Here is a 27,763-nt window from a genome sequence, read left to right as displayed (position 1 = left end):
CCAGGGAAAGGGAACGATGGTGTAGGGTGTTGTTAGATGCATCCTGGTGTTTTGTGTGTTTGCCATATCCACAAAATTTTAAGTGAACCTTCCCACCGGAAAGCGCAATCTAAAGCTGCAGCACAAATAGCCCGTGACACTAACTGCCCCACGAGCAGATGCAACTGACAAGCAATCGGGACAAACACAAAACTATGCGGGGTTCGCTGAAATAAGAAATGAATATTTGGAACGGGTCAAGCAGTTCGCATATTCGAGCAGCAGCTGAAGGCCGGGAGAACTGGCACGGGGGGTAGGGCCTCATATTACAGCCAGGATTACACTGGGAGTCTTTAATTTACCCCAAGCACACTAAACTTAGCTGCTACCCAAACTCGCTTGTGTTATAGCCCATCTTGGTGGTGCTTCACGTCTCTCCCCCCTTTTTTTTCAGGGATGTTATTTCACTTCCCTGGAATCTGTGAGAGTGAGGTACAGTTATAATAAAAGGGAGTGATATAAGGTACCAGTTAGCGTGCGTTTCCAGTGAAAGGGGGTTCTGTGTATCTGGTCAGGAACATTCAAGCATTCATCATTCATTATTATTAGCAGCTTATGGCACCTGCAGAGGAAACACTATCTAATCCTGTTGACCTGCATTTTTTTTCCATCGTAAGAGACCTCAGAGTTGACCCTTAGACAGCCTTGAGTTGAGCAGTGTCACACATCAGAGACACTTGCCTTTACCGGAGTCCCTTACTACAATTCATTGTATTGTTTTTAACATTTCACAAATGTAAAAAAAAAACTAAGCTAGTAGCATAGTGGTAAGGAGCAGGACTCGTAACTGAAAGGCTGTCGGTTCGATTCCTTGCAGGGGCACTGCTGTTGTACCCTTGGGCAAGGTACTTATCCCAAAACCGCCTCAGTGAAATATGAATGGATAAATGGATAATGTAAAAAATTGTATGCCTATGGAAGTCGCTCTGGATAAGAGTGTCTGCTAAATGGCAGAAATGCAATGTAATGCCCCCATGCCTATGCTACCACCACCCTCCCCCCCCCCACATTGTATGCAAATCCTCGAGGAGATAAGTGAGCACACAAGCTTCTCATGCTCAGTACTTCTCACACTGTAGCTTTTTTCGGTTTTGATAGCGCGGCAGTCGCAAGCGAGCGAGCGAGGCAGCGCAAGCAAATCTCACGAAAACCTCCGCGAGCTCCCGGCCCCCGCTCGCCAAACTCCGGCCGCCGCGAGACCTTTATCTGCGAGCGCTCACTGGCGTACAGGAGGGCTCCCAGGAGCCCTTTGCCGGCGGGGCCGTGATGGCAGGAAGGGATAAGGCGGGTCTGTCGCAGACAACAAAAAAAAAATGACAAGATGCAGCTGGAATCTGCTGGTGGTACAAAACAGGATTTGTTTGTATCTGTAGTGTTTTTTGCTTGTTCACCTCGCCCTGAAGATGTTTTCTGGCTCTTTCATCTTTTGTTTTTTGTTTTTTTTTTTTTATTATCTACACCGAATGCTGCAGAACTCTTTTTTTTTTTTGTTTTTGGTTTTTTGTAATCTTCACACCAGACGCGAGTCAGTCGCTGCGGCCTCTCTCATGGAAGTGGGGCCAGGGCTTCTGAGAAAAATCAAGCATTTTTCCGGCAAACGCTCGAGCTTTGTGGTTTTAATTAGTCATTTTGTGTTTATTTCATGGCTATAAACAGCCTATCTGTAAATATGTGTTTGTGTTGTGAAACACGCTACACCTTTGCTTCCACTGGGCTCTCCGCGCTTCACATCTCTCAACAAAGACGAACTGTTTGAAGACTGCAGAGTGCAGACAGCATTAGTCACAACTCTTGTCTTTGGAGTTTTTTTTTTTTCTTCTTTGTTGATTGTAACTAGGGCATCTATATTGCCGTGTTTCTGTGCAGCTCACAATTAAAATATTTTTTTTTCCTCCTCGCTGCTGTCTTTCAAAGGCTGATGCGGAGCGCACATAATTATGCATATAAACATAGTGGCTTAATTATCTCTCACAACATCAGTGACAATGTAATTAACAAACATTGCAAGATCAATGAGAGAAACTGCGACCTTCAAAACATTTAACTCCTCGCGTAGAAGCACAGTGCGGATTTCCTATCTGCCTGAGCCTGAGAATACTTTTCCCAGATAATTTAGATGTTTCACATTATTTGGTCGCAGGCTACACAATGGAAGTGACTGGATAAAAAAAACAGAAATTCCGTGAAAGCAAAAAGACTTAACAAATGTATTTGGCCGTGACTTCAACTCCAAGCAAACATTCTGTGAATGGTTATTTGTGTTTTTTTCAGCCGCATGTAAATCATGTTTTCTTGTATTTGTTCATTTATTTATTGTCATTGTCAAAGTGACAGGAAAAGACTGCAACAGTGCTTATAATTATCACAATGAAAATCAAGTCACATTTTTAGTTATTTATTGAATGCATGTATTTGTATAGCTGTTTTCTTTGACACCCTAGACTCAAAATCTGAAAGTGAGCTCATAATTCAAGTATACATTTCAGTGTCTGAGAGATTTCTTTGCTTGAGACCACCTCTTAAGTGAACAAACGTTAAGCTCAGTCGATCTAAAAGAAAACATTTGACTGAATAATTAGCATCTGAATTGTGCATCCCACAACCATCATGACTGGTCCCTGTATAGACATCACTGCGTTTGCTTATCGTCTCCAATGCCAATCTCTCTCTTTCTCTCTTCTCTGTCTCTCTCTCTCTCCCATTCTCTCTGTCCGTCTTTCTCTCTCTCTCTCTGACAGCGCAGTAAGCTATGTTCACACTGTCGTTAATGTCCATGTTTGGTCAGCAGAATGGGGAGGTATAATGCCCATTTGTTATCACATTGCAGGGGGAAAAATGTGCCCTAATTGCCTCAAACATAGACAAGGCCCGTGTCGCCCGTCGGAATTTGCCAGCGTGAAGTGGCGAGATTAAGGCCACTTCTTTTTATACTCCCCAGTGACACCAGAGAGAGGGGGAGAGGGAGACAGACTGTGGCCTGGCAAATCGCACCCTTCCCCGTAGCCACGGTTCCCCAACTGCACTCACATGAAATCATTAAGAGGACGCGTGATAAGACCAGAGAAGGAAACGCGTTTACAGGGGGTTTTAAAAGGTTATCTGCTCGCCCGGCCCCGTCGTAACGCTCAAAGTTTAAGGCTAGTCAACTCTTCTCGGCATTGATACCGTTACATGGTAACATGCCTTTGTTAAAACACGGATTAGGTGGAGCAGCTTAGCCGTTGGTTTATAATTTCATACTGCCAAAAACAGTTGTAAGACGAAGAAGCTTAAAAATAATCAGGAAAGTTTGATGCTAACCATACCTATCATAGCCATAATTTAAAAAAAAAATATGACAACAATCATGAGCGTAAGAATCGTTGTCATGACAAGCCCGATCTGAACAATCATAAATATACAGAGGCAGGGGTTAAAGTACAAAGGCAGGGGAAGTTGAATTTTGGTGTTCATGAAGGCACAGGTAGCTAAAGCGGGACAGGATTTCCCCTGTGATGCGTGCGATAGCAGAGCAGTATGAAATACTGTGTGACTGGCACTTTGCCCAGCCTGGAACCAGCTGTAGTGACTTTACTTTGGGGGCGGTGGGGGGGGGCTGGCGGCAAGGTGAGGTGGCACTTCACCCTGCAGGTTCACGTAGATCTCCAGGACACCAGGGCCCTCTCTCTCTCTCTCTCTCTCTCTCTCTCTCTCCGAAACCCGAGCCCGGCCGGGGCTGCTCCTCGCTTTGTCTGCCCTCGCGGGGCTTTCAAAATATTTTGTCAGTCAACAAACCTACAACTGTTTCTTCGGTTACCGGCTGGAGAGTGTCTCTGATCCAAAGGCAAAAGGAAAAAGTGGAAACTCCGGCTCGCTCGACCGTCAGGGTCCGCGGTTTTCGGCCTCCCCGGCATTCAGAGCCCCCTGTGGGCACGGGGGGGAGTCACGGGGTAGCCATGGGGTCCCGCGAACAGCTGCCAGGGGACCCGAAGTGACACTTGCACCTGTCAGACGGGACATGCGCACGGCTTTTCAGCGCTGCCACTGTGATGCACCATTAACCACTGAAACCATGCTCATTCCTCTCAAGATGATTCAGAGGAGAGGGAGTGGAAACCTAGCCAAGGCGTGTCGAGACGCCTGAAACTGGTGGAAAAGTCATGAGCATCCAGCCTGCTAAAAGCCGCAGACTATGTGTTAATTATTGTGCTCATTTATATACAGCGTGGGTCTGATCTGTGTGTGTTTTTCCTGTGTTCCTGCGTTGACAGGTGGTAGATGGCACAGGAAGAGCAACCAGCATATTCTGCTTAGTGTCTGTAGGAATAATAAAGCATGCCGAAGCGGGGGGAAATCAAACAGTGCAAAGACATCCTAGAACTTGTACCAACACCAGATACATGTGGCAGCAGGCTGCACCTACTTCCATCCTGTCACTTAATACCAGAAGCAGCCCTGCAAAAAAGAAAAAAAAAAAGCAGCAAATTTGACCGTTAGTAATTGTTTAATATGGAAACAGAGCAGAGAATGACAGACAGGATCATAAATACTGACATTAAGCCCTCACTCCAGTACATCGTAAATAAAAAAAAACACACACACACACACACGCACACAATTAAGAAACGCATTCCCCGCCGTAGATTGATAAAAACGACCCGTGACAAACAAGCAGGTATTTCCTCTCAAATACCTGATACATTTCTTTTAAATTTTTCATGCCCTTTCGATCTGCTGGATCAGCTTTCATACCGATGTGCCGCGGAGAGGAGGAACCCTGATGCTGGGATGGAAATTTGGGGATTATTTTACATGCTGAGGAGGAGATGTGAAAAGTGGAGGGGGGGGAGACCGATTTAGCAATAACACAGAAATCTGAGACCAAAGCTGAAATATTTTCGTATTAATTACCATGGCTGCAGCTAGCGTTACCTCTGGCCGTCTCGAGTACACCCCGCGGTGAAAAAAAGCAATCAAATAAATGAAGGTCTGGGGCTGCTGCTGGCAGGGGTGGGGGGGAGTCAAGAAGGCCAAAAGACTCCTGAGTTTACCTGACACCCCAGCAAAGCCTTTCCCCGAGACTGTAGTGCCACCTCACGCTGCATTCGTTTGGGGTATCCTCAGAACGGGACTCAGACGTTCCCATCATTCAACAGGACGAGTAAACAGCACAGATTAAATCTTTCTTTCGCCTCCTAAATCACCACGGCCACCACCACTGCAACTCTCCAGCCGGGGCCTGAATCAATCTCGGCATCAGGGCTGTTCAGCTAGCAGCCCATTACTCCATTTGAACTGTACGCTGTACATATTTACCCCATTTATAATGCACATTATACAGCTCTACATTTCAGTCCATTACTGTTCGTCCAGAGGCAAAGGGGGCTGAATTTAACAGAATCTTGAAATAAGGAACTTGAAAGTTTCAGTGCCCCCCCCCCCCCCCCCCCCCCCCCCCCCTCAAAAAAAAAAAAAAAAGCAAGGACAGGCGTACAGACTCTGTATAGGTGAGAAAATATAGATTTAGTTGTTGTGCGTGATGAAGAACGCGAGGCCCGGGTTTTGACATGTTATGCTCGTAATTCAGTTGCTGCAGTTTTATCCCAGTGAAAGGAGAGATGCCAGTCCCATGCTCTTGAGAGGAGAATGCGGCATGGGGCAACGTGTGAGGGAACGCAGATGCACGCGGTGGGCGACTGAGAGCAAATCGTATTTCTGTGCTGTTTGTCCCAGTCGAATAAGGGCAAGCACCTCGAGTAGCACTTAGCAACTGGTGTGATCACAAACAGTCACGGGCCAAGAGAGAGACATCAGCGGCGCTGAGACAATGCGGCGAAACATGTCCAAAAAATCTCATTTTGGAAATCCCGTTTCATTCCATGCCCGAGGCTGAAAACATCTCTAAAAATAGAGGGTGGGTGTTATGTGGGGTTGGGGGGGGGGGGGGGGGGGGTATGGGGGGAACAGCTGGGCTTTTATTGGATCATAATTTTGTCTTTTCTTTTTTTCTTCACAATTCATGAGGAAATCCCCCTAAAACGCATTCGTAATTGACTGGCTAACTACTGAATGCTGACATGGTTCAATATCAATAAGATCTCTAACTATGTGAGCTGCGAGGAACGGTGCCTTTATGAAAACTTTGTTTAATCTACTGAGACGCCATTGACAAGAACATTTAGTGAAATTGATTCAGATGACATTGATGAACTCCTCTTTCTTTTCTTTTCATCTTTAAATACCTTTTTTTTTTCTTTTTGTTAATGTGCGAGTTGAGTGTAAGAATGGGGGACTTTGAACGTCTTGCAAATCCACTGATCTTCTGGCAATTTTCTGTAGAGATGACAATGGAGGTTAATTCGCTTGACGTTGAAAAGGGATCGGGGCAAAAAAAAGGAAGGACGGAAAAATGTGTTTTATCATGTGTAAAATCTTGCCACATCCAGTACTTTAATTTCTTAACCCTGAAGAAAGAGGCAAAAGCAGAAATCATGCGCTTTGTGTGAGGAAGAGAGGAGGAGCATTTGGCCCCGTTCTGACTGTGGCATGTTCTCCGGCTTCTCTCTTTTCGCAGGGGAGGCCTCCGTGCTCCGAGACTATGCAGCCAGCACCATGAACGAGTTCCTGGGCATGTTCGGGTACGACGACCAGCAGGTGAGGGACGAGCTGGCCAAGAAGATAAGCTTCGAGAAGCTGAAAGCTGCTACCTCAGACGCCTCCTCCCTCAGCAGTGAGGAAGCCACCCGGCGGGCCCGCTTCTCCAAGTACGAGGAGTATATCCGCAAGCTGAAGGCCGGCGAGACGCTGCCCTGGCCCTCACACGGCGCCAAGCCCGACGACCTCAGCGCCAAGATGGCCGCCGACAAGGGCGCCCTGATGCAGGCCGCCAGCTGCCTGCCAGGCGCCGAGGCGGCCCAGCTGTACCCAGCCGCCATCGACCACAAGCAGGGACCCCTGAGCGTGCCCCCGCCCAGCCCCTCCCAGATGCAGAACCTGGCCTCGCGCACCTCCAAGTACGACTACTTCATCCAGAAGCTGAAGATGGGCGAGAGCCTGCGGCAGCAGAACGGCAGCGCCTACAAGCGGCCCTCCAAGTACGACCTGGAGAACGTCAAGTTCCTGCACCTCTTCAAGCCCGGTGAAGGCAGCCCCGACATGGGCGGTGCCATCGCCTTCAAGACGGGCAAGGTGGGCCGCCCATCCAAGTACGACATCCGCAACATCCAGAAGCTGATGCCCGGGAAGCCCGACCCGACCCTCATGCCCAACATGATGTCCGCCACCCCTGGGACCCCTGGCAACCCCGGGGCCCCCACCACCACCGCCTCCGCTGCTACCGCTGCCGCCGCCGCCGCCGCCGCTGCTGCCGCAACAGGACCCCCGGGCATCACGGTGGACCAGGCCGGACATCTGGGCTTCGGCGCCTCCGACTACATGAAGTCCAGCTTCTCTAAGACCGACTCCATCACCACGGGAACAGTGTCTTCAGTCAAGTAAGATGCTCTTAGTTTTACAGGGCAGAAGCTCGGGTCTTGAACTAGCGTGGTCTCATTTTGAGGTCATACTTACAAAGACATGGTGCATAGTGGTTACTGTATTCAGCATGAACCAGACGTGTGTTCTGAAAACAGTATGAGAGTGTGGGTTTGTTTTTCACTAGATTTTAAGAAAATTGTTTGATAAATCTCAACAGCATGATTGGCAGAGCTTAGAGTCTAATATTTTATATTTTTTGTTGTCCATGTAATTGACTTTTTAAATTTGGAACATAAATTACTTTTCACATTTTTTCACTTTAATGCGTCATATGGGGGATCTTGAACATTCCAATGATTGTTTCAGCATATCAACAGTTAGATAGATATTTATATGTGCTACCTGTCAATTGTGGAGAGCTTCGACAAGGGAGTGGGAGATTTAACTTGATCACTGCATAAACTATTAAACAGATCTACTTTTTGGTGACCAGCCATAAAATCATAAACGCATGATGCACACCTGCCTTTTATCATTTAACTGAGTACAGCGTTTATTTGTTATTTAATTGAACACATCTAAATACGGTCAACTCCCTGTAACTGCATCGTTGCATGTCGGATAACCGCATTGTACAGCACAGCATGCGGCTGATTCTGTCCATTCTGCTGACTTGCCCCTGTTATGTGCAATGCTGTGGTTTAATTGAATGTAACAGCAGTCCCAAGCATACGCAGTTATCAGGAGTGAACTGTAAACGGGTAGACATCAATGTAAAATTAAATTCTCAAGTTGTTAAATGTAGCGTAATTTGTGGCAATCAAAAAGTCACACTGAGAGAAAAAAAAATATATGCATATGTACATAAATATATACATACATACATAAATACTCAAATCTTGTGGATCAGAGTCAGTGGCTAAATGTAGGCATAATTGTTATCTCACAGAAGCGATGTGGATGCGGTGTGAAATAGTGTTCAGGACCAGTAGATGCTCTACATGATAAGTAGCTGAGGCCCATGAAGTGTTTACCCGCTGCTCTCTGCAGAGCCTGATTTAATGCGCGCTGTCGCAGAGTGACTGACTTCCTCTTTTAGCTGAGGTGTAACAATTCTCCGTTTAATTACTTTTGAGTCATGACTAAACTCCCGGAGAGTCGCAGGGGCTGAAATTGCCTTCTGGATGCACTTTGAAGCAGACGGGGGAGAGTTTTGGGAGCCAGGGGCCCACGTGCGCGGGTGCCTGAGAGCTCGGCGGTCGGCTTTGTGCGCTGGGGGGTAATTGACCTTGTCACGGGTTAAGGTCCGTTGCATTTCGGGCCCAGGTTGGGCAGCCGGCTCGGGTCTGGGGGCCATGGGCCATGGGCGGTGGCTCTGCGCTGCTGTTTGAGGGAGGGCGTGTGGGGCGCGCGGCTGTCGGAGCGGCCTTCTTAAGAGCAGGATTAACCCCAGGTCTTCCCCTCTCCCCCCCACGCCGCTCACGTTGAGCTCCAGGGGGCGACCCCCCCAGCCTCCCGGGTCAGGCGTGACTACCGCACACCGGGTCATGTGACGGGGATCGCGGCTTGCTCAGGATAGGAGTATCCCCCTCTCTGACTCAGCCCGGATGCTGGCAGTCAGCTCCAGGCCCGTCCCCAGAGCAGAGTGACCCCACCTCTCTGTGGCAGCGTTCTCTGGGGAGCAGCCTTCGCTTAAAAAATAAATAAATAAATAAACAGCGCCAGCTTTTCCCTGGGCTTTTGACCGTCCACATTACTTACCTAATTTTGCATATGTGCACTCTGTGAAAAAGCACATGAATGATTTATGCCGCGTTTTTCTCTTTATTGTTGGGAGGCCATGCATCAAAGTGCGCTTATACTCCCTTGATTCATTTCCACATGAAAACGTTGTTACACCTCAGAAATGTATATTGATAGCCCGAAGTTTGAAATTGCTTGTAAGTAAATATGGTGTCAGTTTGTTTTTATTAACGACGGGACCCATTCCCATTAATCCTCTCTCTTTTGTGCGCTGCATTAGGAACGGCCTGCCACCCGAGAAACCCGTCAGCGAGGATGTCAACCTGTACCAGAAATATATCGCCAGGTATGCAAATTCTCCAGTTTGCAAAAAGGGTTTGGGGAAAGTTCAGAATAACCTCTTTTTAATTGAAGACATATTTTATGCAGTGATAAAGTTGGATGTAGATCGGGAGAAAGAAGTTTCGTGCATGGTCTATAAATTATTAGTAAGCAACCAAGTTTATGGGGCCTGAGAAGATGAATTGAAAGTGGGCGAGAGGAGGCAGGAGAGTAATTCTGAGAGTGAGAGCACGTCGGCCAATCAGAAACTAAAGAAGCTCCTTGTACATGTTGCTCACTTACCTTTTGCACAGTGAGATCCTTTTGAGGAGCTTTCGCTGCTTTGCCTCTCATTATGATGACAGAATCATCTGGCAGGAGGTGCCTGTGTAGAAGTCTCTGGCTGCACGAGAGACTTGTGAGGTCCAGACAACTTACACAGAGCAGTGTGTTTAAGTGTGGCTGAGGATTTAAAAAAAAAGTGCGCTTTTCAAATCATGAATTAAAGAACAGTGATCCGCATTTTTATTCTTCGCAGTGTCAACACTGACACGCAAGACTAGATGCTGAATGATCTAAAACACAGCCACTTACAAAATATACAAATCATTGTCAGGAATCCCAACATCGCGCTCTTTCTTTCTCTCTCTCTCTCTCTCTCTCTCTCTCTCGGCTCCACGTCAGTCAATAGGCTTCAATATCACATTCTCTATTCATTCCGAGCCGCGTCAGAAGGTGATTATGGTTTTGTTTATTTGTTTATTTATTCATTTTAAAAAGGAGTAAAAAAAATAACACAGTTTCAAAAGCCAAAGTGGCTGTGCCGTTAATGATTACTTTCCCAAGCCGTAACATGAAGGCCACAAATCAAAGCCCTGGCACTGACAGACATGCACATTTCCTCGTGCACACACAAAAACCCTCCTTGGACTGATTACATTTTGCAAGAAGATTTAATTAAGGAATTTTTAATGAGGCTTCTGCTGGCACTGCCAAGAACTGTTTTGATATTTGCGCTGCATAATGCATAAAATTTGTCTAAACATCTCGGCAGTTGATGCGCGGGAAGGCAGAAGATAAGCCCAGATACAGTTTCAATTTCCGTGTTGGAAGAAAAAAGGGAGAAAGGGAAGAAGAGGGAAAAAAAAGACAGAGAGAACTCATAAAAAGGGCAAACGCGGCCCGGTGCATCTGAGGGGGCGGGGGGGTTGGGGGGGGTTCATCGCTGCTTTCGACGCTAATGAGTGCACTCTGGTGCTAAAAACCATCTTTGTAAACTTGTATACACCCACCTTCCCCCCCTGCGAAAAGGGAAAAAGTTCTTTATCTTCTCGCAGCGCGGCAGTTTGATGTTTAAAGAGCTTCCCTGGTAGTGTTTAGTCGCTGGTTTCCCTCTTAAATGCTTTCATGCACCCACCATTGCTTAGCACTTTGATCAGCGCGTCTCTATTGTAACGGGAGATGCACGGCAATCTCTGTATCGCTGCAATATTAATATTTAATCTGCCTCTGAATAGCGGCGGCCCATTAGCCCCCTGACGCGGCAAGTGGGAATTGTCCAGAGGCGAAGCGATACAGCTGGGTGATGAGCAGTGGGGTGGGCCTGGCTCCCCACGGGGGACTGGTGTGCACAGAAGCCAGGAGTGCAGTGGCAAAGCATGCTGGGAAGGGCGATGAAGGGCAGGATTGTGTATGATAGATCAGCCATGGCCTTGTTTGTTTTTTTGTTTTTTTTGTTTAGTTTGAAGAGGCCTGCAAATCTACCAGAAAGGCCCCCACAAGCCCCCCTGTGCTCACACACACACACACACACGCAGACACTCTCTCTCTTACACAGACATACACACAGAACCACCAACTTCTAAAGGTAGTGGATTTGCCGTTCAATTAGCTTAATGAACTCGGTAAAGTGATCTGTAAAAGCAGCCCTGGGATAATCCATGCTACACGGGAAAAAAATCTATTACTTAGCTCTTTTTTTTTTTGCACCCATACTTTAGCAGATGGTGCTCTTGGCAGCAGCAGTGCAAATGTTTATTTGTGTGTTTTTGGATGTAATTGGAGGTTTTTAACAGTCATCATCGTCAGGGTTATAATCAGCCTGTAAACACTCTGGAAATGTGGCTCTTTAAACAGCCGCCAATCTACAGGAGCCCCATGCAGTCAGACGTGGAACAGAGAGAGAGAGAGAGAGAGAGGGAGGGAAACGGCAGTGAGATACACTCAAACCTTTTCTATTAATCCTAACCTTTCTCTGATTAAAGCGGCGCTGTTAACCTGGAGAACTGAGCACCGATTTGGCAGGGTTTAAAAGCGTGGGCAAATGACTGAATTTCACTCGGGGGGGGGGGGGGGGGGGGTTACGGTTTAATAAGAGTCTGCCAACTGCTTTTGAAATAAATTGAACTAATTTTGTTGAAATCGATGTGACTGGGGGAGTGAGTTGTGGTTGTGTGGGTGCGTTGCATAACCTCCGCATTTGGCAGGTACAGGCTGGAGAGAGAAGCGATCTGAGTCACTGCGCAGTCTTAATGCGCAGTCATTTGGCCTACTGGCACACTGGTGATTTCAGTGAAAGCCGTGCTTGAAACAGCAGAGAATTTTATAAGCACACTGGGACATTACTGTAATTTTCAGCAGGAGAGAGGGCTTGTATACGGCAAATAATGACTCGTTATTATCCCATTTTTAGCCGCTGCCTACGAAAGCGATCGCATGTGAGGGACCTTTTTCCCTCGTTCTTGCTGCAACCTGCCTCTGATAATGTTTTCAGAGAACACGTTAAAGGAGGAGTTTTTAATCCGTGAATTTTTTTTTTTCATCTTGACTTATCATTTTATTGACTGCCAGGAGACATCTCCATAATTTTCTCCTTGTCCCTGCAGGTGTGCTGCTTACTGCGTAGTTGAACCACCTGCGTGCATTCTAATAACTCTCTCAGGTTATTCCCCAGCGCTGTCAACAGCAGCTACACTGGACGCACCGTGGAGAAGATGCGCACTTTCCTGTCCGATGATGGTTCTGTGGGTCCGTGCAGCAGGTAGCCCTGGTAAACCCAGCCTAAACCCAAACTTTACCTCTGCTTTGCTTTCAGGTTCTCCGGGAGCCAGCACTGCGGGCATGTCCACTGCGCTTACCAGTACCGAGAGCATTACCACTGCATGGACCCCGAATGCAACTACCAGGTGAGCCTCGTGTTTCCTCCGCACTCTCTCTCTCTCTCTCTCTCTCTCTCTCTCCCCCATCAAATTCCCTAAAGCCTCGTTCCCTCCTTCCCCCTCATTCCCCTAACCAGGGCTGTCTCCCCACTGCTCCAGCCCTAGCCTTGATAAATGAGATCACGTCGGCCGAGTAATGCTGTAGTCAAACAACCATGGTTCAGTGACTCTAAATGCCTGTCCCCCGCCGCTAAATTTCCATAAGTGAAAACGCAGAGCCAGGTGTTGCCGGATACCTGGATGATGTAAGGATGTCTCCATAATTTAATGTCCCACCCAAGGAGAGAGGGAGTTTTAGAACACTAGCGCTCGGCCCTCTTTGGCTGCCTCCTCCGGGGTGGGGGGGTGGGGGGGGGGAAGACGGAAAACCTGCGCTGCAAGGTGATTTAAATACATCAGTGCCTTGTTTTTGGGACACACCCAGGCTAGACCCCATGCACCGTGTAGACGGCCTCGCCGATATCTGTCAGCCGAACAGGTTATGACTACTGGCGCTCATCCAAATGAAAGAATGGGCCTTTTTTTTTTCTAAGCTGCTTGAAAGCACAGTTGGACTCTGACAATTGGCCTTTTATTCTGGGTTAAATGTAAATACGTTTGAAATATGGTTCCTATTCTGTGTTTTTTTTTTCTGAAGACATCTGCTTCAGCTCTGGGGCTGGTTCTAATCCCTTTTCACATTATTAATCTTGTCCTGGTCCCTGGAGTTGTCATGTACGGCACAAATAAAATAGGCGTTAAGCAGATCAAAACAGAAGGCTGTGTTTGCGCGCATGCACATATGGCGCAAAAGAGCAGTCAGACACTGGCAGATTTACTAAAGATGTCAAAAATCACAACAAAAGTAGAGCTTCGGGGTTTTTTTTTTTATACCCCCCCCCCCCCCCCTTCTTCTTTGATTGTTGGGAACGAAAGCATCACTTGTTAAAATCTCCCACTGCAGTTTGTAATGGTATGATTATTTTTCAACCGGCACTGCACAGTGAGATGTTAAAACTTGACACGCTACAGCTGTCGCTTAAACATTCGAATTTTGTCTTCGGATGGTTTGATGGCCTCGTTGTGCCGCCGCATTATTCACAATCTTGTCTTACATAAAAAGAGCCTTTCCTCTCTGAGGAAGCCCTCATCAATGCCACTGAATAAATTCTGTAGCCACTGTTTACTTTGTTGATTATGGTGTATTTGATACACAGAAAAGCCAGGTCAGAAAATAGCGGTTTAATTTTTTATTCCACTTTTAGCTTTGTTTGTGTTTCCATTTTCCATGATCCAGTCACTGTTTGCTCGACTTTTATATCTACCTTGTAAAAAGAGATTGCATTAGCACATTTACAAAAGGGTACATGAAACAGCAGGCAAGTAATCTGGACGTGACAGTGTCCGTATATTGCAAAACTTTCCAAGGACACCTTGGGTTATTCTCTGAAAAAATAAAACACAAATAAACCCAGTGAAGGTGTTTGCTTGGATGCTCCATCCGTTCATAAATCACCTTCAACATAAAGGCCGTCTGCTTGGCCCATGCTTGTTACTGTACAGCCTGTCCAACCAAAAACTGTCCCTGGGATTCACACCATGTCACTTATTCTTCCAGTGGGCTTTGCAGATAATTCCAAGCCTCTGCTCATACCTGTATGTAACACAGTGATATAAAGGTGCGTTAGTGAAGATTTTTCAGAGGAACACAGCAGGTGCACTTTAAACCTTGAATCTGAATCCTTTGTAGGCAGTAACTCATGAAATACTGCGTGACAGAGTCCTGGAATATTACCCCACTGCCAGCCTGCTGGGCCTCACTCCTTTCATGGATGTGTGTTTGCTGGCCACGGCGAAGGGAATCCTAAAATAAATGTACCAAGCACTCATGACCTTTACGCACATACTGCATATTAGTCATTTATTTTAAAAAATCATCACTTTTCTGCATTTCTTTCTTTTTTGTTCTGTGTTGTTTCATGTTTGTTTTATTTTTTGAAGTGCAGGGGTGGCAGGGGGTGGGTGGGGAGGGGGGCTGGTGTTTTGGGTGCGGTATCTGCTGTTCGTTTTACTTTGGCCACACCTGGACTGGTGTTGGTCTTTGTCTGACCAGCCAGTCAGATCCCTAAACTACTATCATGATAATTTCAAAAAAGTAGCCGCAGCTAATAAACATATCACAGCCGAGTTGGTAGCAGATTGGTTCCTGTAACCATCTACTTTATATATGAAATCAATAAGGGCTTCAAAGCAATGGGAGATCTGACAACAACTAATAAATGAAAAGCACAGCATTAGTTGTTGTTATTTGCTCCCCCATGTACAATATGCTCAACAGACGGGCAATTAGTGTAAGTATTTTAGAGAACTGATTATTCTTTCAACTTTTTTTTTTTTTTTTTTACAAACACCCCCCGCCCCCCTCCCGATTTACAAGCATGTTTAAAAGATGGATTAAAGTTGGGCATATTCATTGATTTCTGCGTCTCTGGTTTCAGTTCCTGTAACATCAGCTTAAGCCCAATTACAGCAGATTTGGTTGCTCTGGTCTCTCTGGAACGAGTTCTCTGCTGTTCTGGCTCGGCTGCGGTGTAGGAGGTTTTAATTTTGACGAGGGTATCATAGCACACTCCCTCATTATTACATTCTAACCCAGCAAGAAAACTATGCTTTAATGCTTTAATTAAAAATGGAATCGTATCTCAAACAAGGGAATTAAAAAAGGGAAACATTTTTGGTTGGTTTGTTTGTTTGTTTGTTGTTCTCCCCCCCCCCCTTTGCGCATTGCGAAAACCATCTGCACGGAACATAATTTTTGTGAAGCCAGGAACACCAGAACCATGATCTTGCATGTCAAGTGATCTGTCTTAATTAAAAATCGGAACGTGACTTAATGGGGAAGGAGGCCCTGGAAAACTCATTTAGGCAGAGAGTCTTACCTGCGGCAGACATCCGTGCGGGTCCCCAGCCGGGGAGAGGGGGCCCCGCGGTTTGAGCGGCGCGTAAGAGGTGAATTAAGAGGTAAGCGCGTGAGAAGTGAAGGGACCTCTCCTCTGGCGGACAGACAGCAGCTCCACGCTCTGCCAGTTGGCGCCCGCCATCCACAGCTGTTGCCAGAGAGATAAAACGACCTGTTGCTGGTTTTCTCACTGCCACCAGCAACCCCCCCCCCCCCCCCCCACCTCCCCACCTCCCCCCCAAAAAAAGCAAACAAACAAAAAAAAACCTCTCCAACCTGTTGCCGTTTGCTGTGTCCCCCTCCCCCGCCCCCCCCCCCCCCCTCCCCTGCAGAGATTCACCAGTAAGCAGGACGTGATCCGCCACTACAACATGCACAAGAAGCGGGACAACTCCCTGCAGCACGGCTTCATGCGCTTCAGCCCCCTGGACGACTGCAGCGTCTACTACCACGGCTGCCACCTCAACGGAAAGAGCACCCACTACCACTGCATGCAGGTAACACGCACGACCCACCGGCAGCCCCAGGTGACTGCCCGCCCCTACCCATAGACACGACCCCCCCTGCAGGCCCCCCCCCACGACCCCACCTTCACAGACTCCTCACGACAGGCCTAAAGCTTGTGGCAAAAGTCAGATTCGGTGCAGTCATGCATTTTTGATGACACGCATCTAGTAGCCAGTCATTTCCTTGGAGCGGTGTTGTTGCTTCAGCTGGGACAGGCCCTACGCACGGTAGCATGTGTAAAGATTTGTGTACCAGGGCCAGGGGGAGGAAACCTGTACCCAGCTGTAAAAAAAATGAGTGCTGTATGAACAGCACAACCCTGCAGCCCCTCTCTTGTAGGACTTTCCAATAAAAGCCTTTTTCACTATACCACTCTGCTCTGCATTGAATCACCCCATGCCACTCCAAAGCCGTAGTCTGCAGGTTATGTTAGTCTTGGCATTGGACGTCGGGGCTGCCGGTCATGTACGGTGACTCGCTGGATCCCCCTACACGAAACGTATTTCCACCAGAGGTCACGTTCCCTCACTCTCCCGTTTGTCAGAGATGTAAAAAAGGTCCGTGGCTGGCGTCAGGCCCAAGCTCAGGTCATGAGGGTCGTTGCTGGTGGGACAGGAGGGGAAGCGGGTTCGAGGGAAACGGCCGTGTCTCGGAGAGGGAAAGAGGAATGGAAGTTTCTCTCAGGGCCGCTGCCAGAGAAAGCCAGGCCGCCGAGCTGACAAAGGCAAATCAAGATGTACGCTGACAGCCCGTGGAAGGATGGAGATGCGAGCGCTTTAACTGCATCTATAAAAGGGAATTACACTTCTTCCACTTTTTCCATTAAGCCTAAATTGCCATTTAAGAGCAGTTTTCATTCGTTTGACAAAAGGTGTCATAAAATAAATAAAAGAAAAATTAAAAGGAGGAACATTAAGCAGCCCTGTGTTCCCCTCACTCTCTCTCTCCTTAATTGGCATGGATAAAATTCAGTTAGCTGTTTATATAAACTTAACATTTTTCATCTTTTAGTACCAAGCAGCGAGTTGAAGATTATTCCCCACCAGATTTGTTTAATTTTTTTACATCTGCTTATTTTCAAGGTGTCATCGCGCGGAGTGCTTTCTCACCAGAGGAAAAGCGGCCTTGGTGGATGGCTCAAGATATATTCTTTTTTAAACCCCCCTAACGGCGTAATTGTTATTAGACATTTCAGCACTTGTTTTAACAGCTCTGAGAACCAGCAGATGTTGGCACCCGTTCGCCTGATTTACAGGGAAAAAAACAGAGTGGCATTTTTTTCATTGTTTGACTCAATATGGTGAAGTTGCCCGGTTTGCGCGGGTGAAAAGTGCCAGTGATGATATACAAGTGCTGGTTTTAATTCAAACACAGGCTGTTTTTCCTCTAACCCAGAGAGAGCTGCTGAGTGCTGCTGCGTAACAGAACATTTTAGACCAAAGAAAGTGACAGCCAGCATGCCCACCTCCCCCCACCCCCCCCCCAAACACCCTCCTCCCCCCAAACCTTCAGAACATTTATTACACGAGTCACAGAGAAGCAGAAACTATAGTTACCTAATAAAGAAAGTTCCGTTGGTTAATTAAAGGACAGGATTGAAAGGTGGGTCAAACCACGGACTGGCAAAGGAGCTTGTCGTCCTCTAACAGCGACTTGAAGAAACTGGTTTTTCAGCCACTTCTGAGCAAATTGTCATCGGAACTATTTGCGAGTGTCTCAGAGTTACCACACGTTTTATTTACTTGTAGCTGTTTTTTTTTGCGTAGTGGGTTTGTCAGGTTTTTACTACAGTGAGGGAGACCTGCTTAACGGTTAGCTGAACATGAGAGAAGGGCGGCCTGCTGCATTTAGGTCACTGGAATCTTCCCTGCCCACACAGAGTACGTTTTCAAGCAGAGCTATTTTTATGTCGCTTCAGTAGTATTGTTTTTCACAGTGCTGCAGTATCTAAAGTTTGTATATAATCACAACCGCATTGTCAACCGGGGGAGTTTTTTTTGACGAGTGCACGCTCTTGCAAAGTTTCGGGGCCATTTCGTTTCATGCTTTCAAAAAAAGTTAAAGCAAAAAAAAAAAAAAAGCTGTTATCGAGTCCCTGCCGGCCTGTGTTTGCTGCCCTTCAGAGGTGTGCCTCCTTTTACAGGTGGGGTGCAACAAGGTGTACACCAGCACGTCCGACGTTATGACTCACGAGAACTTCCACAAGAAGAACGCACAGCTCATCAACGACGGCTTCCAGAGGTTCAGGGCGACGGAGGACTGCGGCACGGTGGACTGCCAGTTCTACGGCCAGAAGACCACCCACTTCCACTGCAGGTGAGGGGGGGGGGGGGGGGGGGGGGGGGTGGTCATCACCATGCACAGCATAGCGCAGGAGAAGGCCCCTCTCCAAGTCGTAACACACTTTAATGTGGCATTAAGCGGCCCTCTCCCAGGACGCAGCATCCAGGGGAAACTCCCAGGAAAGCTGCACCCTTCCCTTTTAAATCACACAGCTGGCTGAATATCACAGTGGCCTGGATTCAGTCCCACTAGTGCTAAACGCAAGTAAAACTAACTAACTAAAAGTAAAAGCAAGTACACAAGAATTCACAAGTGATCACGAAAAATCATGTTGAAGAAAAGTTCAAGGCAAATGTCAGTTGCATCAGCTGCATCCGTGTCTCCATGAAAAGCCTGTATGTTTATCAGTGTGAAAAAAAATCCTCAGGACATAAGCAGTCATTATAACCTGTGCTCATTGTGATCCTCCTGCCTTGTAAATTGCAAGGAGAGGCACAGTTGCTGTCTCAGTTTATTAGTATTTATTAGCACATTGTGGCAACGTATGTGAAAGCCCCCACAGAGTGTTAAACTCCAGACTCCATGTGATCTGGTGTTTAGATAATTAATGATTTCATGTAAACACTAAAAAAGGTCTGTTCACTTCATTGGTGGAGATGTGAGATTACGTACTGAAGGGGAATCAAAGACAGAGTTGAAAAGAATGGTTTAGAAAAAAAAGGTTGAAAAGAAGCCAATTACGGTTTCCCTAACAAAAGGAAAATGCTTTGTAGTTTCTTCAAAATGAAATAGCTGTAATGGAGAAGAGTTTCGCGGCAAAGGATTAATTAAGGCAGGGCCTTTAAGTGGAGATGTATGGGGGAGTTGGCCAGGGATTCACATAAAGTGTAAAATATCCCCTGACTTAACCGTACATAGATCAGCCCACCAGGATCCAGGATGTCTTCGCTTTGTAGAGTTTGTGACATGACAGCACGTTTGGTTGGTTCTGTTTGAGCTGCTCAATTTTACCAACAAAGTCTCCATTTTGCACCTTTTCCCTGACCCTATAGACGCCCTGGTTGCACGTTCACCTTCAAGAACAAATGCGACATCGAGAAGCACAAGAGCTATCACATCAAGGACGACGCGTACGCCAAGGATGGCTTCAAGAAGTTCTACAAGTACGAGGAGTGCAAGTACGAGGGCTGCGTCTACAGCAAGGCCACCAACCACTTCCACTGCATCCGCTCCGGCTGTGGCTTCACCTTCACCTCCACCAGCCAGATGACGTCCCACAAGCGCAAGCACGAGAGGCGCCACATCCGCTCGTCCGGCGTCCTGGGCCTCTCCTCCTCCTTCCTCATGCCCAAGGAGGAGCCGGAGGAGTCCAGCAACGACGACCTGATGGACTTCTCGGCCATCAGCAGCAAGAACTCCAGCCTGAGCGCCTCCCCGACCACCCAGCAGTCTTCCTCGGGCCCACACCTGCTGCCCACACCCACCACCGCCATCTCCTCCAGCCACGCCGTCAAGCCCACCTCCTCCCTGCCCCCCGCCAGCCGCATGTCCAGCCTGCTCTCCCAGGCCCTGCCCAGCAACATGCCAGTGGCCCTGGCCCTCTCCAACACGGGCCTCTCCGGGTCCAACCCCTTCTTCCCCCTCCTGCCTCGCCTCCCTCTCCAGCTCCCCCCCTCGGCGGCCAGCCTCATCTCCGCCGCCACCTCCGGCGCCCACTCCATGCCCACCGACTCCCTCTCCCAGAGCTCTGGCGCCGGCGGGGAGGCCGCTGCCTCCACCCCCACCTCCTTCGCGGCCACCTCCATCATGGAGAAGATCTCCGCCAGCAAGGGCTTGATATCGCCCATGATGGCCAGGCTGGCGGCGGCTGCCCTCAAGCCCTCCGGCAACCCGGACGCAGGTTAGTGACAGTACACTGCACAGCCCTGAGGCTCCAGCGGGACGGTCCAGCTCCAGGCGTTTGAGTGACAGTCACCCATTTGCATGCATCCACAGTCAGTTGTCTAGGCTTGGCCAAAACCAAGCAAAAAAAAAAAAAAAAAAAAAAAAACGTGAATGAGAATTATTTATTCACAGAGGGTATTAAGAAAATCGATCTCAGCTTGTGGCATGCCGTAGGACTTGTAAACGCTTTGCCTTACGGACAGCAGAAAAAGAGGATGTAGCCGGTCGCAGAGTATGTCACCACAGGTAGCGAGGCCGCATCCACTTCCCCCTTCCTCTGCTCTCCCCTGTGTTTGCGTGGAGCTGGTTGAGGCTGCTGCTGTAGTCGCAGCGAGAGTGCACGCACAGGTCATCTCCTGCTCCGTGCGCCGAGGAGGAAGCACCAGGCGCGTCTCTAGTTTCAGGTTGAAGAGAAATATAAAGCGTCTACGGCTCAGCTCCGGTGCCCCTGACCTCTTATAGGAGTGATCACTTCATCGATACCCAGAATACATCAGCAGATAAATGCTCCAGCAGTAGAGAGCAGACCCTGTAAAACCTTCTAATGTCATTCAGAGCAGGCTCAGGGGGCCTGTGTTGAACATGTTTCCTCATCATTGGCCTCTTATCTGTGCCTGCATTCGTTCCGAGCAAATGGAGGCTGAATAAAATTAAGTTCAGAAATTGAAAGTACAAAACATTTTTTTTTTTATGCAAACTGAGATAAAAACAGGAATCACTCAAGTAGAAATGACCCAGAGCGCCAGAGCTGTCTGGGAGATGGAGGTCTTTCTCTCTGTCTCTCTCTCTCTCTCTCTCTCTCGCTCTCTCTCTCTCTCTCTTGCTCTCTCTCTTCCTTCCCCTATCATTTCATTTCTCTGAAAACCTAGACACTGGTTTCCATTTGCGTGTCTGCACTGCACCACTCTCAGTTCCACAGTGACGGGCTAACCGGTCGGAAAACCTACAATTACTATTTGCTATGCGACCCTATATACATAAGCATGCAGCCCACGGGTCCTTCAGCTCAGCCACGGAAAACGTGAGCACAGAAATGCGTGTGAATCTCTTCTGCTCAGACGGTTCAGGGTAGCAGGGGTGTGGACTCGGCTGCGCTGAGAATACAGCAGGTGGGGTGTGGATTGGACTGGGATAAACAGGAGAGTCTCAGGGTGATGCAGAGGAGGATTAAGGCCTGTTGGTATTTTTGGATAAGGACGGGTCCTGAGAGAGCAGGGCAAAAGCTGCAGCAGGAGGGCTGAGCGCTGAGCACGGTCCTGTCTCAGGCTCCGCCTCTGGGGCCTGGGCAGGTATGGAGCTTGGGGGGGGGGGGGGGGGGGGTGGGGGGGGGGGGTGCAGCAGGAGCCACACCACAGATGGTGTCACTTCCCTTCGGTCGCGCGTTCAGGCAGGAGTGCGCCTGGAGCCGTGTGCAGGCGCGGCGCGGGAGCCCTCACCGCACTGAGCGGCGGCCGTGTCGTCAGGCTCCCCATGCTCACTCAGTTCTCTTTTCTTTTTTTTTTTTTTTTTTTTTTTAACAGTGCAAAGACCCACGAAAAAAAAAAACAGCACAAAAAAGAGCCCTGCGTTTGTTTGTCAAATCAGGCAAAATGTGCGCTCGATTTGCGTGTAGGCCGGACATTTCAGTAAAAAACAGAGAGGAAGTGGTTAAGCTCAGAGTCTGAAAGGTGCGAAAGATCTCAGGACTTGGGCTATTTTCACTTTGTTTCATGTTTATTGGGGCAAAGAGGATATGAACAAGAGATGCTGCCTTATTGAGCCTTTTCGTGTAAATATGAAAAAAAAAATGAGCTGTGGTTCAGGGTCTGGCTGTTTGTGCAGCAGAATTAAAACAACACTAGGACTGGAAAAAAGACCCGCAGTACTGTACATTAAACAGCTGGCTATTTTAGTTCAGCACTTACTGTTGTATTAGCGTTTCGCACCAATTTACCCCAAAGTGTTTTTCTAAGTTGTGGTTTTTAAAAAAGATCGTGACCTCTGAAGGGTATGCTAATTACACGCGCAGTACAAACGATCTCTCGCAAGAGCTGTAACTTAGTGGGAGTAATTACACGCTAGAACATTATTCCTGGAGAACTTCCAGAAAACAGTCGCTTTGAGATCAACGGCGTTGCTTTCCTCTTTCTTTCTATGGTTTTTTCCTTTTTTTTCACGGGTTGCGAGTGACTTTGCTAAGATAGCTGTGATGTTTTCATTGACTTCCCCCTGGATCTGCACCAGTGAACATAACTTAGCTGTCTGTCATTAGTCTCCGGGTGGCGTCTGTCAAGGCTCTGTTGTCTGATGAGCCCCCGAGCTGCGGGTTCTGATTGGTCCGAGCTGTGCTGCTGTTTAGCCGAGCGGTTGGGCGCAGTGAGGGACAGCGGCGGCACTTGTTCTCCATTGGGCTCACACGTGCAGTCCGATCCCTCTTGGGCAGTCTGGAAATCTGATTTCGGGGTACCGATCACGGACCAGACAGGAATCAGACCCCAGCTCTCCACCGCTGGGGCAGTCATAGCTAAACCTCCCGCCGTTGTCAATGAATCCAGGGGAGTGACAGCAGGAGGTATAAACCCCGAAACTGAGATAAACAGCCCCCCTTGGAAACAGTGGGACCCCAGCGCTGGTAACACACAGCCGGTTCCCCGGGCTCGGTGCTGCAGCCGCGGAGGTCTTCGGCATGCTCCTGGAGTCAGGTCCCACGTGCGGTCACAGGAGCTCCACGGCAGGCCAAGGGCACGCACAGCCTCTGTGTCCTTGCATGTCAGAGTCGTCACAAGGCCCGTTTCGCCCAAACCGTGTGCCCCCCACACCGCAACCAATCACGGCTGATGCACTCAGCTCGGCGGCTGCGAGGCAGTGGCGGGGACTCCTCTCTTATTCTTCTCCTTTTTTAATAAAATACCACTTACCGTCTACGAAAAAGCAGTGCTCCCTCTGAATAGCCCCAGGACAAATTAATATTTCAATCAGTTGGGGATTGTGGAAAAAGCCAGGGCACATATTCCTGTCAGCATTTCTCCCCCCCCTCTTCTCCTCCTTCTTCATCTTTTTTTTTTTTTTTTCCTTTTTTTTCATTCCTGTCTCACTCACCACATCCACTGAATACCTATCCTGGAAATCCGATCGAGAGGTCACACTATTTGAACTGATCTGATTGGCTGTCACCTCCAATCTGACCGACATGGCAGATGTCCCTTTTGGGCATGCTCAGTGGCATTGGCTGCCGTCCGTTGCCAGGCCAACGAGGACAAGCAGAGAAAGGAGGGAGGGGGTGACCAGTCTGAAACTGCCACTTTCTCTCAGCATTAGCAGCCCATTTAATGAACAGTTAAGAGGCAGCCCAGCAAATGAGTTGTGACAAGTGCTGCTGAAAAAGGAGTCTTTTTCCCTCATTCCTCCCTCCTCTCAATCACCACTTAAAAGCCCGGTAGCCTTGACGGCCTGACATAATTTTGCAATAATTATCACTCGGAGTATTCTTTTTGGCTGGGACAGAAGTCAGGTCGGATCTCGTCACGGGGGAAATAATGCTGACCAACAATAACGGTGTTGTCTCTCTCCCCCTCTTTCCCCGTCCCTCCTCAGGGAACGGTCAGTCCGCTCCGGCAGGCCGGTTTAATCTGGTTCAAGTGAAGCAGGAGCCGGTCGACGCCACCTCCGGGGCCTCCCAAGACTCCATGCAGGAGCAGAGCCTGGACCTGAGCAAGAAAGACCACAGGTACGGGTGCAGTGAGCCCCCTCGCCCTGCAGAGCGGCGCTATAGAGCAGCCCTGGCCCAGACGCCCTGTTCACCACAGGCTCTGCACAGTAGCAACCCTGCCTCTGTCAGGGAGCTGAGATTGTACAGTCATTCCTGCCCTCTGCTGCATGTTTGAGCTGATTTATCTCCCAAATAAGCCCCTTGTGTTAATTAGTGCATGTGCCTTTGTAAAAAGCCCACACATGGCAGGGTGATGAAACGCCGTTTCAGACACAGTCAGCTTCTCACAGATCCCGTGCACATTAATCCAGCGGCAAAACATAATTTTTGCTTAATTTTACTCCAGTACGTTTAATGTCTGCTTTATTCTCACAGATAGGGATATTAGCCCATGTTATCAAATCCATGTGTGCTATTTTGCAACTCCCAAGTTTCAAAGGTTATTTACATAAATAGTCTCAGGAGCAATTTTCACTTTCAACTTCAGTTTTGTTTTATATCATTTTTTATATCGCAAAGAAGTCTTTTCTCTTCGTCTCCTATCCCCACAGTATGTGATAAATGTTAATATTTACTGTTCTCATGCAAATCTTGACTAAACATTGTTCATTTTCCTTGTTCCAGTAATGAATCAAACGGACATCCTGTACCGGGAAATACATCTCTTTTATCCTCGCTTATGAATAAGGTAAGATCCATCCATCACACACTTTCATCCCAAGACAAATTAGCAGGACGCAGAGGGGGCTGTTTGTTTTTTAATGTTTCACCGCTAATAAGATGAGTTTGTACCATTTAAATTTTCCAGCCATTTTTCATTCGGTGTAATTTCAGCCCACCGCTCACAAATTAATATAATGAACCGGTAGCTGGATGCCACACCAGATATATAGAGATGTTTGTTTTTTGATGAGCTGTTTTGAACTCTGCGTACATTTTTTTCCCCTCCTTTCTCCCTTTTTTCCTCCCTCGCTCTGTCTTTATTTATGGAGTTTGTAAATTATTTGATTAAGAAGCAAGGGGGGGGGGGGGGATTGAAAAACCGTCACCCTCATTTTTTAAAAGAGTAAACGGTTGGGGAAGGATATTTAAATGTTGTGTGTTTTTTGTGGAGATTAAAATGGACAGTGTTTTAATCATACATCTTTTCAGACAGAAATAAATGTAGTGTAAGGATCCATTACCTTGATGATTTAAAGAGGTATCAGAATCCATTTTTCCTACACTAAGACAGAGCGGCCATGAACTGTTTTTTTTTTTCTTTTTTTTTTTAGACTGTGTTGGTTAGACACAGTTATGAATCGCCCTGCAAAGTACCTTGTTCGTCCTGACAGGAAACGGTTAAAACCCAAAGTGTCATTCAAATGACCTAGGCCCGGCGCGTATGTTTTGGCCTGTGCTCAATTAGTGGTGGCTGTTAGCGAGCTCAGCGCGGCCCTGCTCAGTGGCGTGTGTCTCCCAGCCCCCCCTCGAGCCCCGGTGGGTGACGGCGGTTTATGTGCCATGTGCGTTACAGATGTCGCAGGTGAACGCCGGCTTCTTCGGCGCCATGAACATGAAGGGGGAGCTGGAGAACAGCCAGGGGGTGGACAACTCGGAGGCGGCGCAGTACCTCAGCCGAGTCATGAAGAGACCCATCCTGGAGAAGCCCGCCGAGCTCTGGAAGACGTACCTGCGCAGGTAATGTCCCCGTGGACGCTCGTTTGCGATTGGCTTAAATCACGGGCCGGTTTCGCAGTTTGCGCGGCGTGGGGTGTGACATGAGGCCCCAGCTCGTTTTAACGGTCACCTCCGCCTCGTTCCTTTCCCCTCAGGTTTGACACGGATGATTTCTGCGAGGCTCAGTGCGACTTCCTGCAGAAGGTCCACTTCCACTGTCTGGTGGAGGACTGCGGAGCGCTTTTCAGCACTGTGGACGGTGCGGTCAAGCACGCAAAGTGAGTGCGGTCCCACCTGGTCAACCTGGACAGGAAACCTGTGGTCTTTTTTTCTTTTTTCTTTTTTTTTCTCCCTCCCATCACTCAAAACAGCACAGCATTAAATACTGTGTGCAAATAGTACGATTAGTACTTATGTTTCTATTGGAATGCGCAAGTCGACTGTTAACATTCCTCCATGCTAGTGCCCCTGTAATTAAGACATGTTTATAGCGGTCAACAATGTCAGCCCGTCTGTGAGTGAGAACATTCAGATCGCAGTCTTGTTTTTTGATGAATCGTGCTCTCGAACATCGTGTGCTGAATTCTGAGCTGGCTGGGAGGGGGCGGCCTGACCTGACATTGTATCTCCCTCTGTGTCGCTAGTTTCCACTTCCGGGCTACCCTGAAGGTGAAATCGGAGCCCCCTTTCAACGAGGCCAAGGATCCCGGGGAGGGCGCCCCCTCCCAGCCCTCCCAGCCCGTCTCCATGGTGACGGCGCCCTCCATGGAGGCGCCCACCATCACCACCGCAGGGGGGTTCGGCTCCTCCCCCTCCCTCCTGGCCTGGAAGCAGCTGACCGGCTCCATCCCCCAGCTGCCCGCCTCCGTACCCAGCCTGCCGGGCACCTCTCCCCTGGCCACCACCTCCCTGGAGAACGCCAAGCCGCAGGTCAAGCCCGGCTTCCTGCAGTTCCAGGACAAGTGAGTGAGACACAGATGAGACCAGAGAGAGAGGAAAATTAGCCCTAGAGGAGGATGTTAGCGAGGGGGTGGTAATGCGGCACGGTGACATCATATTGGAGAGATAAAACCCCACACATCCACTGGTGAGAGCACCTAAACCTCAAAATGTGACACATACAGTCCCAAAGCATCAGCCACGGGTTGTGTCGCAGAATCCAAGGAATCCATGCACAACTGTGCTCCGGGGACTCTGGTCTGTTTGTGTGTGCTGTTCTGGGCAGGCGTGTGAGGCAGGGCTTTTGGGGCCTAAAAGCTCTACCCGCTGCCTCCACGGGAGTGTGTAACTAACCTCCGCTCAGCAGACACTGGCTCTGAATAATGGCTCCCGCTAAGGAGAAGCTGCCCCCTGACCCCTTCAGCTGTGCCGCTCTCTCTAAAGCTTCCATTACCTCGAGCGGTCCACCGGTCCCTGCTCTCCATTCCTTATCTCCTGTCCCGGGAGAGGCCGTTTTAAGAGCAGAGTGCCCTTTGCTTCAGGAGTCCTCTTTGATCAGATATTTGACCACACACATTTCCATTTTATATGAAACCCCCTCCTTGCTGATTTGTTTTTTTTTTTTTAATTTAACCAACGGCTTTTTGTGTGTCTTGTGTATCAGCGATCCTTGCCTGGCCACAGACTGCAAGTACTCCAACAAGTTCCACTTCCACTGTCTCTTCGGCAACTGCAAATACGTGTGCAAGACCTCTGGGAAGGCGGAGTCTCACTGCCTGGACCACATCAACCCCAACAACAACCTGGTCAACGTGCGAGACCAGTTCTCCTACTACTCGCTCCAGTGTCTCTGTCCCAACCAGGTGAGTCCAGGTGCCAAACCCAAGAACCAGAAACAGAGCCAGAAACAGAGCCAGACCCAGAGCGGCGTCTTAGGCACAGGCAGAGGTGGATTCTAATGCAGGTTCAGGAAGCAACAATCCACTTTACACACCATTCTGTTACTCACTCTTTAATGCGTCACTTCTA

General features: G+C 48.4%; 1 protein-coding gene across 3 annotated transcripts in view; it reads left to right on the top strand.

The window, feature by feature from the left end:
- The window catches only part of casz1 (castor zinc finger 1), an 87,664-nt gene that overhangs the window by 51,205 nt on the left and 8,696 nt on the right, over positions 1 to 27,763 (top strand). For 2 of the 3 annotated variants that reach the window (XM_036532540.1, XM_036532538.1), the window contains exons 3-14: positions 6,593 to 7,511; positions 9,518 to 9,583; positions 12,653 to 12,743; positions 16,047 to 16,211; positions 18,365 to 18,537; positions 19,557 to 20,404; positions 24,022 to 24,154; positions 24,761 to 24,824; positions 25,653 to 25,816; positions 25,951 to 26,073; positions 26,440 to 26,757; positions 27,399 to 27,597. In XM_036532540.1, the coding sequence (XP_036388433.1) occupies positions 6,593 to 7,511; positions 9,518 to 9,583; positions 12,653 to 12,743; positions 16,047 to 16,211; positions 18,365 to 18,537; positions 19,557 to 20,404; positions 24,022 to 24,154; positions 24,761 to 24,824; positions 25,653 to 25,816; positions 25,951 to 26,073; positions 26,440 to 26,757; positions 27,399 to 27,597 (3,263 nt within the window). The remainder of the gene's footprint in view (positions 1 to 6,592; positions 7,512 to 9,517; positions 9,584 to 12,652; positions 12,744 to 16,046; positions 16,212 to 18,364; positions 18,538 to 19,556; positions 20,405 to 24,021; positions 24,155 to 24,760; positions 24,825 to 25,652; positions 25,817 to 25,950; positions 26,074 to 26,439; positions 26,758 to 27,398; positions 27,598 to 27,763) is intronic. The other variant, XM_036532539.1, reaches the window with a different exon arrangement.

Source organism: Megalops cyprinoides, chromosome 7 (genome assembly GCF_013368585.1).
Source record: "Megalops cyprinoides isolate fMegCyp1 chromosome 7, fMegCyp1.pri, whole genome shotgun sequence".
Taxonomy (NCBI): Eukaryota; Metazoa; Chordata; class Actinopteri; order Elopiformes; family Megalopidae; genus Megalops; species Megalops cyprinoides.
Note: the sequence above shows the minus strand (reverse complement) of the source record. Positions and strands in the feature narration are given on the sequence as shown.